The sequence below is a fragment of the Limulus polyphemus genome, unplaced genomic scaffold, assembly GCF_000517525.1.
Source record: "Limulus polyphemus unplaced genomic scaffold, Limulus_polyphemus-2.1.2 Scaffold894, whole genome shotgun sequence".
NCBI lineage: Eukaryota > Metazoa > Arthropoda > Merostomata > Xiphosura > Limulidae > Limulus > Limulus polyphemus.
The window spans coordinates 56,660-70,195 of NW_013666504.1; the positions used below are offsets into that span (position 1 = coordinate 56,660).

General features: G+C 34.5%; 1 protein-coding gene across 6 annotated transcripts in view; it reads right to left on the reverse strand.

Moving 5' to 3' along the window:
* The window catches only part of LOC106461083 (glucose transporter type 1-like), a 206,183-nt gene that overhangs the window by 44,954 nt on the left and 147,693 nt on the right, over window positions 1-13,536 (reverse strand). For all 6 annotated transcript variants that reach the window (XM_022387943.1, XM_022387941.1, XM_022387942.1 and 3 more), the window contains one exon: window positions 10,830-10,928. In XM_022387943.1, the coding sequence (XP_022243651.1) occupies window positions 10,830-10,928 (99 nt within the window). The remainder of the gene's footprint in view (window positions 1-10,829; window positions 10,929-13,536) is intronic.

The following is a 13,536-nucleotide window of genomic DNA, read 5'->3' on the forward strand; positions in this document are numbered from 1 at the left end:
TAGTTTGCAATAATTCTTTAGCATTGTGGGTAGATGCACCTTGAAGAACATCACCCACGTTATTGTTTTTGTAATTAAGCACAAAGTTACACAATGGGCTATCTGTGCTCTGCCCACCACGGGTATCGAAACCAGGATTCTAGCGTTGTAAGTCCGCAGACATACCGCTGTGCCACTGGGGGGGGGGCGAGGGGATCTGACTGAGGTGTTTAAGAAAATGGTGACAATGATAAGACTAGAGGACACAAATTTAAATTTTGGCATGGTAAGAGTTTCTTCCGCTGGGTGGTTGACCTTTGAAATGGGTTATCGTCAGGTGTGGTGTATGCAGTTAATTTAAGGGAAGGCTTGACAAATATTTGAATGGTAAGGACTGGCTTGGAGTCTTTTATATTTATTTTTAGAGTTTAGCATAACGGATGGAACAGCTTAGATGGGCCAATAAGTCTTTGTTGTTTTCAAATTATATGTATGTATGGACATGTATGTATATATATGTGTGTGTGTGCTTTGCATTTCTCTTGTGTTCATTACATTATAAATATATTTCGTGCAAAAGAACTGTGATATATATATATATATATTCTTCTGTTCACACGTGTAATGGTGGAATTATATTGTTGAAAGGTCAGGAATCCATTATATACTACAAATACAGATGTTGCCTATGGTGCCATAATTATAGCACCTGGACAATACGCTACTGTATTAGTAATTCTTATAAAGTGCGATCAATCCTCCTTGTAAATTATGCTCTGCTCTGTTGGAAGAGTAAATTATTCAATTATAAAAAACATATTTTTGTACAGAGCCTGTAATAAGGGGACTCACGCTTTACTAGCCTTATATCACATTTTACAGTTTAATTAGTGCACGTATCGATACAAGATAAAATACTTAGTTACTAGCCTTATATCACATTTTACAGTTTAATTAGTGCACGTATCGATACAAGATAAAATACTTAGTTACTAGCCTTATATCACATTTTACAGTTTAATTAGTGCACGTATCGATACAAGATAAAATACTTAGTTACTAGCCTTATATCACATTTTACAGTTTAATTAGTGCACGTATCGATACAAGATAAAATACTTAGTTACTAGCCTTATATCACATTTTACAGTTTAATTAGTGCACGTATCGATACAAGATAAAATACTTAGTTACTAGCCTTATATCACATTTTACAGTTTAATTAGTGCACGTATCGATACAAGATAAAATACTTAGTTTATTGTAATGAGTACAGTGTTGCAGGTTTTAAATACATATTCGAAATTCGGAGCGTTCTGTTAAAATAGCATACAATATTACCGATGTTGTTTTCATAAAGTTTATCTGACATCATTGAACTTTAATCGATACTTTGCCACGTAAGAAAAGTCTTCACACACTCGTTTCAAAGTCTACTTTGTTATATGCTCAATCTGTGTTGAAATCATGCATATACAACTGAGGCACCCATCCTACGTCCAGGGTAATAACGATTAAATCATGCATATACAACTGAGGCACCCATCCTACGTCCAGTGTAATAACGATTAAATCATGCATATACAACTGAGGCACCCATCCTACGTCCAGTGTAATAACGATTAAATCATGCATATACAACTGAGGCACCCATCCTACGTCCGGGGTAATAACGATTAAATGTAGGACTTGAATTTTCTTGTTTCATTTGGTTGTTGTTTGGTCATGTGATTTGGGAAGATCAGGTACACCTAGACCTCTACCTCCCTCCTTGATTATTGATTTAGTTCTTGAGTGTTGAAGGAACCCCACATTAATTCTTCAGTAGAATACGGTCCGGTAGCAAGGAAAACTCGTTCTTACATCATGCAGTCACTGCATGCGCGTAGCAATAATTCATTCGCACACAAGAGTGACCCTTTTCAGTCCATGTCCATGAATGTATAACGCCGATTTTTCGAGTTCTCTGGTATAAACTTCTCTATTTTTGTCCACATAAACAGTTCCATAAATATTAATGGAAAACATATAGCATTAATCCTATTTTCACATAAATAAACCCTTTTAAAATATAATTAGCACTATATTTAGCTACCGGTTTGCCCAGTAGTAGGTGGCCAGGAATTACATAAGGAGTTTACTAGATTATATGATGAGAGGTATATAGGTCTATTATCATAATGTATGATAAAGTTTCTCAGCGTTAGTAATGATTCAGTTTTGTTAAGATTTTTGCGAATGTAATCTATTGATAGGGCTTGAACTAATAAATTAAATCCAGAATTTGCATTTATATACATAATTTATTTCACACGTAATTTACTTTACAACTGCTTTATTTCACACTTATTCTATTTCACACCTACTTTATTCCCCATTACCGAAATAGTGTTAATATTATTACTTTTACTAATGTCTCTCTATAGTCTCAGCGTTTGTTGATACTCTTGGTGCTTTTTGATTGACCATATTAAAAATTCTTCCTCTTTCCTGGGCCAAAATAAAGAGGTTTCTTGGTGATCCTACTCTTGAACACCCAACATAGAAATGACCCTATGAAAAACAAGGGCTTTTCAGATGTAGCCCTACCACTTGAAGGGTCTGACCTTATGATTTGGTTGCCAATTTTCCTGTGAACGTTTGACATTTTTAATGAAATAATCTAAAATTTTCCAAGAAAATGTCAACAAAATTTCAAGAAAAAATTTAAGAATAAAAACTGTCCAAGTCATTAGGTAAACAAACATATTTTTGCTACGGTCGTGGCCAAGGGTGGATGGGTTGGTTTGGTTTGTTATGAGTTTAGCGCAAAGCTACACAAGGGCTATCTGCGCTAGCAGTCCCTAATTTAGCAGTGTAAGACTAGAGGGAAGGCAGCTAGTCATCACCACCCACCGCCAACTCTTGAGATACTCTTTGACCAACGAATAGTGAGATTGACCGTCACGTTGTAACGCCCCCACGGCTGAAAGGGTGAGCATGTTTGGTGTGACGGGGATTTGAGTCCAGTGCTATGTCGGGCCAGGTGGGTGGGACCAGGCAAAAATTACTGTATGACGTGCCCCTTGGTTTAATGTATAGTCCTACCAAGTTTGGTTGAGACTGATCCATAGACCATAGAGTAGTTCACGGACAAACGAACAAACAAACAATTTTTTTTTTTACATTTGTAAGCATAGATATACACAGAACATTTTTATGTTTGTTACCCATCTGATGCATATTGAAATTTCTATAAACGAATCTATATTAATTTCACTGTGGTTCATCCATATTAGCAATAAATTAGATATTTTTTGCACTCTTTCGATGTTTTTTGACACAAACCACTTGGATTGAGTTTTTTTTTTCTGTACAGGAATGCACAGTAGAATTGAATCAAACACTCAGAGTACACGAGAGACCTGAATTACATTCTCGTAGTGTGCAGTAGACTTAATCAATACCCTCGGGGAAATATAGTCTGGAACTATGCTCTCTTAGTGCACAACAGACATACACTACACTCTCACAGTACGTGGTGGACTTGAATTACACTCATGGTGTGCTTGGTAGTAAGAGCTACATTCTGAAAAGGCATTATTGAACTACTCTTTCGGAGTTCATGGCATTTTTGAGCTACACTATTATAGTGCATGAAAGATTTCAATTACAACTTCTGAATGTATGGTGGACTTGAACTACACTCTCGGAGAGAATTGTTGACTTCAGCTATATTATCAGAGTGTATGGTTGACTTGGGCTACATTATCAGTAAGCATGGTTGACTTGGGCTACATTATCAGTAAGCATGGTGGACTTCGGCTACATTATCAGAAATCATGGTTGACTTGAGCTATATTATCAGAATGCATGGTTGATTTAGGCTACATTATCAGAGTGCGTGGTTGACTTGAACTATCCCATCAAAGTGGGTCGACGTTCATTACCCTACTTTTAAAAGTGCAAAACCAAAATGCACATTTAGTACAGAGTTATAGTAACTCAAAGCATTTTATTTAGTTTTTAGTTGTCTCCAGTTATCGAGGTATACTATTTCTAAGTTGTCTCAACAAGTAAACCAAAGAACACTGAAAAGATAGTTCTTACAGATTCAGAACTGGTAATAATATTTTACTACTTCCTGTTACTACTGTAAAATGTAAACGTAATTGGTAACCATTTTTTGCAACATATATTAATATTTTTGCATTGTACAATTGGTTACTAGAAATAGAGGACCGCTATATTGAAATTTTTTATAACGTTTATGTTTTATGTAAATAAATAAAGACAGTTTGAATCATCAGTTGTAGTATAATAAAATACTAGCGAGAGGCCAGCTCAGCTGATGGAATAACTGAGGACCATAGTATAATAAAATACTAGCGAGAGGCCGGCTCAGCTGATGGAATAACTGAGGACCATAGTTCGAATTCTATTTATTTCAGTCTCAAAACTATATCTAAAAAGAAAATATAGGCGGAAGAACCAGGGGATGCCAGCCCCTCAGGTCTACATTTGGTGAGGCAGATTAATACCTGTTAATAATTTCAAGGCTGCTGTACACTACATGTACCATGTATATCTAAGGGATTTCTTCACTTGAAGTCTATAAATGCCACATTTTCTGGGGTCATATCCCCTGATCCCCATATAAGCATCATTCTCAAGTCTTGCATGCGCTTTAGCTACGTCCGCCTGTGGGCAGTACATAAAAACCGCAACGATCCGCAACGGAAATAGCGAGCAGTAATTAGCAATGAAAAATATGATCGAGGGATACTCATTTTTAATTGGCAGACAGTAAATTTGTCTGTTTTTAGCTGTTTCACATAGAAAACGTTATGTTGTTTGATTCTAGTAAACACTAATAGTTCTTTGTCATATTTGTTTGATTGTCAAACTTATGTTGATCGACTGCTAATAGTCCGAGTTGTTTTTCTAATAAGTAAGTAATGATTTGTTTGTTTGAAGATAAGCGCAAAACTACATAATGGTCTATCTATGCTGTGCCCTCCACGGGTATCGAAACCCGGGTTTTAGCGTTATAAGCTTCCAGATTTATCGCTGAGCCACGGGGGGGGGGCAAACTAACGTAAAAAAGGCTTTATATAACAGCTGATTGTTTTTGTAAAAACAGTAATGAAAACATGGCTAACAGCCGTTTATTTCCGTAATAATAGGAACAAAAACATTGCAGTAATAGCTGATTGTTTCTGTAATAAGAAAATAAAGAAAACATGATTTTAATTGCGAGGGCCCTGAACTCGAAAAAACAGGTAGGGCATTTAGCCCGCCAATAATTTGGTCGGTAAAGTTCTTCTAAAGCTTCTTCTTAATATATTTTAATGAAAGTTGTTATGTCCTATCTATATTAACTGGCAGTCAAGTATTGCTGCTGGTAGATTAGTTTTAAGCCAAGCGATGGCACTGCAGCTGGTCCGTGATAATTTATGTGTTGTGTGCGCTCATTGTAGGCCAAATATTACATACATAATTAAGAACTTAATAAACCTAAAATCTGTGTAAACTGAAACACACGTATCACTAACTATAAAAGGCTTATTCCCCTTGTCACTCTGTGGAGAACGCTTTCACGCTTCTTTTTTGGTAATGCTCAACAATATACATCGTCGCTTAACAACAAAACTATCACCTGATTGTTCTTAGGCCAACTATTGTGTTTATGTTGAATGCTCAATATTCACATTGATTTATTAGAAAGGTTTGTTTTGTTTTTCTTTATTTTTGATAATTTTCGTAATATAACAGCAAAATGAGTTTTAGCCAAAAGTGAAATATAATTTACCAAGTAGTGTTTCAGGTAAGCCTTACGTTTCGTTTATGTATTAGGTCTAATGCTTAATTTAGACTACAAATAAGCCTACTATTACTAACCTTATAAAATCATTGTTAAAATTTTTTTATACAAACTGTTATCCCTTCTGTCCAGATGAACTTAAATTACGACATCAAACCTCTGATTATATTAAGAGAAACGAGAAAGAGGAATCGCCCGACTATGTATCGTGTTTTAATACGAAGAGAAAGGCAGGGAATGTTAAAAAAATGAGAGAGTTATTACCTGCCTTAAAACTAGTATTAATTCATCAAAATTAAAAAAAAACATACTCACATAATCATGAGCTATTTCCAATTTAATGAAAACCCATTATCTATTGCCTTTACAATATACGTTATAACTACTGGATAACCTTGACCAGAACCAGATGAAAACGCCATTCAAATTACACATCATCCTGGCCTTGTTTTTTTTTTTAATGTCAAAAATGTTCGGTCTCAGTTTCTACTTCTTCAGAAAAAATTGAATAGTTTTTCTTCAAATATGTTAGATCTGAAACAAAACATGTTTAAATAGTTTAAGATATCAACCAGTAGTTTTTAATCAAGTAAGCAGATAAACTGTATCATGCAATAGACAAGGAGACAAAACTGGACACACCAATGACTTATAATTGAATAAATAGTCCACGAGCAAGGAAACATGAAAAAGCAGATCAATAAATCATTATCCAAGATTTCTTGATTAAAAAAACAAAATTACAGATAATAATAATCTATCAACCAGTATTTCCCCAATGTGCTAACACAACCAGTGAGACTAATAGATTACAACCAAAGAAACAAATACGAGTTGACAAATGAAGTTATCACGGCTCTTGTATACAAAATTGCCATAGGAGGATTAGGAGAGGAACGTGTGTAATCCATTTATAAGGGTATTTGTGGATATCATACGACACCTGAATATAATACAGTTCTCATAGGTGGATTGTGAGAGGAACGTGTGACCCCCGATTCATGAGGGTATATGTGGATATTATCTAACTATATATATAATACAATTCTCATAAGAGGATTGTGAAAGGAATGTGTGTAATCCATGATTCATAAGGATATTTGTGGATATCATACAACTCCTTTATATAACACAATTTTCATAGGAGGATTATGAGATTGAGGAACTACAGTAATCCATGGTTCTTAACGTTTATTTGCGATTATAATAGAGACTGCTTACAATGATGAAAATACCGTCTTCAAGAAAAGTCTTAGTGACAAAACTAAATACCCCATCATCCATAACATTTTAATTTCCTGTTCGTAGAATATATATCGACTAGCGTATAGCCCGTCAAAAATAACGTGACAAGTACTACCACACCATAATATATACTAACCTCACACTTGATAGCTAACTGAAATAAATAAATTTTGCGAAATTAAGCTTGACCAACAAAGAGGCAGAAAAGTGCAATCGAGGCAGTCAAACGTCGGGAAATTCCTTCGTGAGCCAATCAAAATTAAGATCATTCATGAAATAAATTCATGGCATGTTCATAGAATAACTATTGGTAAAAATCAGTTAGATTAACAACTTCTAACATGCACAAAGGCAGTGCATTTTAGTAACAATGGCTTTTATGTCATGTTGCTTAGCAACAAAAATATAACCTAATATTGTTCTTAGTTTATGTACTGAAAGTATAAAATGAAATGTATAGCCACAAAACTGGAAAAATAGTTGTTGATTTCTTAATTTATTCTCCGTTGATTAAAGAGGGGTGTTTTTTTTTATCAGAAACGTTGGTGGTATAACAGAAAATAGCTTAATTCAGAAACGATTTTAGTTTAAAATTAAATCGACATTTTTACTTTCATGATAAATTTTATGCACTTGGCTAGGTGATCCCACACTACGTCTTTACTTTAGACTTATTATAGCAGCACTCACTACACTTATAGGGTATTACAGCACACCCACCCCTCACGGGTAGAGGTAGAGGTAAGATGGCAGTAGTTTGTTTGTTTATTTGTAATTAAGCACAAAGCTACACAATGGGCTATATGTGCTCTGCCTACAACGGGTATCGAAACCCGGATTCTAGCGTTGTAAGTCTGCAGACATACCGCTGTGCCACTGGGGGGCAATGTTTTTGGCGCCACTTTAAACAGGTAGAGGTAAGAAGGCAGTAGTTTGTTTGTTTATTTGTAATTAAGCACAAAGCTACACAATGGGCTATCTGTGCTCTGCCCACAACGGGTATCGAAACCCGGATTCTAGCGTTGTAAGTCCGCAGACATACCGCTGTGCCATTGGGGGGGGCAGTTTAAGAAAAGAAAAGATGGTCTTAATTTGAAAGGAAGAGAAAAAAAGCTGGGAAAAGATTTATCCTTAAGTAATCGAACTCATCATCACACCCCAATTAAGAATAAAAGCAAGTTTCGCGTTCCTTTGTCTTCATAAATACAACTATCCAGCATATGATGAAGACTAGGTGAATGCTACTAATAATCGTTATTATCAATACATACATTCTAGAGTTACAGTAGAAAAGATAAAAGAAGCTTAAACATGCTTTAGGATATAATCAACCTGCTTAAACTTGCCACTTCAGTGTTATCAGAGTTGCTAAAGATAAAGGGACATTTTTGTGATTTTGAAAGTAAATGGCCAACCTAAAAAAAATGGTTGCGTTTTAGGATATTTTCAGTTAAGTAAAAATGTTTATCACACATAATTAAAACAGAATATTGTACAGCGTCTACAACTAAACTGTCAACATCAAAATGCTTCAGTCAATAAACAATACTTTGTTTAAAGCTGTTAATAACAAGAAACAATACTTAAATACAATACTTGGAACTAAACTGTCAGCATCAAAATGCTTCAGTCAATAAACAATACTTTGTTTAAAGCTGTTAATAACAAGAAACAATACTTAAATATAATACTTGGAACTAAACTGTCAGCATCAAAATGCTTTAATCAGTAAACGATATTTAGTAAAAAAACTGAATTACTCAGTATACAGTACTTAGCATAAGCTGTCAACATCAATACACTATATTAAATATACAGTATACAGAACAAAACTGTGAAACACTCAGCGTACAGTACTTAGTGCAAGCTGTCAACGTCAAGATACTTGATTAAAAGTAGAATATCAAGAAACTATAAACAGCATACAGGATCTGGAAGTGGACCATTTTCTCTCAGTAAAAAATAAGGTATATGAGTTTGGTAACTGAAATTCCAGAGAAATATCCAGAACTTCCGTTAATAACTAGTTCTACAATTAAGTCGAAGACCTAGGTATGTTTTCATAACCACATCTTTGTGGCATATCTCTGTATGTGACAGAAAGTTTTCCGTACTGTCTGGTTTCTAGCCCTCTCTCGATACAAAGTAGTTGTAATACGAGCATTACTTTCATGTGTCTCGAGTTAAGAAAGGAGCCATGCTTAAAGGCACACTTTAGTTTTGAATGTAGTCTCATTACGAAGGGAAGTCGGTATTACGAGACTCACCACTGATATCGACTGTCTGGTGATAACATTTCGATAAGGTTATTCTACGCATATTCTTTCGATAAGGTTATTCTTCTAAGGTTATTATTCTGTTTCATAATACGCATGCGTATTATGAAACAGATACTGGTTTCTTGGGCTATTAACAGATTCAATATTTACGCACAAAGCTACACATAAGGGCGATAAGGCTATATATGTATCAGCCATGCCATATTTTGAACTGATAGACTAGAGGAAAGGGAGCTACTCAACAGCACCCACCACCGAATCTTTGACCAAATACTGGGATATGGCCGACATACTTATAGCGCACCAACGCCCCCAAAGTGCAGAAAGTCACCTTGCGGCAATAAGTAGTAAACTATGAACTGTTGAGCATGTGAACTATCAGGCTAGGCCGTTCCATACATAATATGTTTCGCACCACCTTCAATACTCAAGTCTCTTCCCTTCTCTATGCATGACTCAATAACTAAACGTTGGAAAATGATTGGAATAAATGACTAAGTTGGTCATCACGAGTTGTCTCAATAAATCATTAAGATGGTTCAATTTTACAACCACATAAAAATAAAATGCCCAATATTATTTTTTAAAATAAAAAATCGCATATTGTATATATTTACAAAATTCCATGCACAATTTCACAAGCACATTAAAGTTTAAAATGTTATTACAAAAATATTACTATACATATTAGTAAACGAAGGTCAAAGTTATGACACAAAATATACCGTCCTTTACAACTTTTGTCTTACAATGCATAGGTAATACGAGGAAAAGAAGTGTCAGGGGAGTAACTTACCCCACATAACCAATACTTGGGGATTCATAACCTCTGCAATAACTCTGAAGGTGCATGATTTATTATGTTTATGTATATATATATATATTTTTTTTTCAAGAATCACGACGAAAGTTATATTAAGCAATACAGGTGTTTCGTCAATAGGTGGCATTAGATTCTGCCTCCTACTGGGAGAAATATTTTTAATATTCGTACATTTATCAGCTGTGGTGTAGGTACGACAGTTGAGAAATGTCATCACTTGAATATATTTGAATATTTCACAGTCTGTACCAGCAATGACCTTTACCAGTTCGAACTTCATTTGATTAGAAATCCTCTGAACTACCGTTAAGGGCTGTTAATAAGAAAAATTTACGTATGCAGTCCAAAAATTTATATTATCCCAGTTGTTCTTACAAAGTGATTTCTTTCAATTTTTTAAGGAACCAGTTATTTAAGAACAATAAAGTTTTGATTTTTAAATGCGGAATTTTGTTTGTTCTTTAGAATGTCTAATATTTGTAAAACAGTAGTACATCAGCAGCGAAATACCCCTACTTTTTATATGTGAAAGAAATTCCAAACGGGATGCCGGACGTCTGAGATCAATGTTTGTTGTGTCAAACACAACTTAAAGGAATACGTTTAGAAGAGATTTCTCATGAAGACATACACATTCATTTCATAACTTTAGCGTTCCATCTAAAATGAGCTAAAATTATCGTTAAAGCTGAATCCTTACTTTTTGCGGAGCGTTGATGACTCCAGTGTTATATCCAAACTGAAACATTCCAAGGACGGCTGCAGTAATAGTGAATACCAGCATGCACGTCAAACCTTCCTAGAAGAAGAACACAGTAAAGAAGTGTTAAACATTTTATATAACCATTAAATATTGCACGAAACTCAGCATGGGTATACTCATTCGAGTATTCAAGTCCGTTAGCAGGCTAACTATTAAAAATTCATTAAGCCTTTTACAGTCTTTTTTTTTTTAAACAAAATCCGGTTAGTTAAACATCCTGGTGAATCCTGGCGAATAGGTAAAATCTGGCGGAGTTCATTGTTCAACTTTCATAAATAAATAAATCACTTTAGAAATATTGTAGACATATACAGCATTGTTTAAAAATCTTCACTTACAGCATCCATTCCGCAAAAAAACAACAAAAAACAAATTTATAATCCAAATATTAATTGATCATAATAAAGCGCTGATTCAAATAAAAAAGAAATATTTCAAAAACTTTAAAAAAAACTAAAAGATATGGTAGTTTACTAAATTACTGTTATATTAAGGTTCTTCATATAATTCCAAACTTTGAACTATTCTAGAAATTGATATACTGCATTACGTGTAATTGACCAAATACGATTTAATGTAACAGAAAAGTAACAACTGAGTTGCCATAAACTAACCTGCATAACCTAAAATAAGATACCATCAAAAATTACTGAACACAAAATAATCATCATGGCTCATCTAATCAGATGTAGGATAATCTAAAACGACGCCAAGTTTCTGAACCAAATTGAGATTTTTTAACTCTGCTCACAAGCTCTATAGAGTAATGGAAACTTTCGTGTAAGTTTTAAGCAGAGGCAAAATGGCTCTCTCTCTCTCTTTATACCTAGACTTTAATACACGAGTTCGATCAAGCACGTTCATCAGATTTGACGCTACTAAAACCTTGGCCATAGCAGAAGAGTGACTCTGTGTTACACGATTACATGAACGTGATTCAAATTCGTGTTGAGAATGTTAACACGAGCCAAATGAGAGCAACAACAGAAGGGTGTTATAATGTGATTCGTCTAAAGATTGTCATTTGGTATGTATAAAGAGACCATTATCGGGGCGAAAAGACCAACAACGGAGCTTTAGATTAGCTGTCTGAAGGTTCACGGAGAGAGAGAAAAAAGGGGGCATCCTTTGGTGTCAAAATAGGTATGAATTTCTCTTCCAGTTTACATTCTTCTGGTGCAAATTATATCCAGTTTACAATCTTCTGGTGCAAATTATATCCAGTCTACAATCTTCTGGTGCAAATTATATCCAGTTTACATTCTTCTGGGGCAAATTATATCCAGTCTACAATCTTCTGGTGCAAATTATATCCAGTCTACAATCTTCTGGTGCAAATTATATCCAGTTTACATTCTTCTGGGGCAAATTATATCCAGTCTACAATCTTCTGGTGCAAATTATATCCAGTTTACAATATTCTGGTGCAAATTATATCCAGTTTACAATCTTCTGGTGCAAATTATATACTGCAGATGGAGTGAAAGGATAAAATAATAAATGAAAGACTGAGAAAACTCAAATCACGAAGATTCAAATCAAGCCGTCGAATTTTATGGAAGTTGCTCTACGTTCATGAATGTCTCCCATATAAAACAGACGTAAAGCCGAACAGGAAACTATATCCTCCTTCACATGTCTATTTTACATATTTATGAAGAGAATTACATTTCACAAGACTCCGGTGATGACTCTATAAAGAACGGTCTTCAACCACACGCGCCACTTAATAGGAATGACGAATGAATGATCAATGTTCGCTGAAACTTTACAATAAAATATAGTCGACTAGATAAATTTACAAGTAAATTCAGTAATGGAAAAACTGTCAGTTAGAGGAGGAATGAAATTGAGATGTGTTGTGTTATCTGGTGGAACAGACTGGTAGGTGAGTACGGGATATAAGTAATTTATGTTTTCAATTTACACAGAGACAATTTGATCTGTCGCAGCAAGAAGAATCTGTACGAGTATTTCGAAAATTATCAATCAGTTCTAACAATAAACTGGACAAACGCTATTTAAATTTATATCGTGAGCTATTAACATAAATATAATATGAATTTCATGTTTGTCTATTACAATATTTATCTGTGTTTAATGTCACAGGTTTCTAGGAAAAAAGATGATCAGTCAGAAAACAGAAATGATTGTTTAATTGTTTAGAAGGTTTGCGTACAATTTTATTTTAAAAGCTGCCAAACAAAGAAGCTTTTCTTAGAACGACCGTGATTCATTTATCATGTCATTATATAATGCAGAAAAAAAGATCCACATCCAGCCATTGATTAGCAGCATTATTAACATATTCACGTAATTTCAGACCGAACTTTTATTTATCTCTTGATGCTACCTGATGGACTTGAATTCTAGATAAACAAGTGTGAATCACAGTGAGTGTATATAATATCCAATAGCAGAAAACTAGATATTTAAGTTTGGTGAAAAATTGGGAGTCTGGAAATGATGTCAGGTATCACTATTTATACTGATAATCTCATGATAGACAGATTAATGTAAATTATGATCTGAAAATGATATCAATTATCAGTGTTTATACCGATGACCACATGACAGACATACGAATATAAATTATGGTCTGGAAATGGTATTACTACTAGTCCTTACATGTTGACAAGACAAA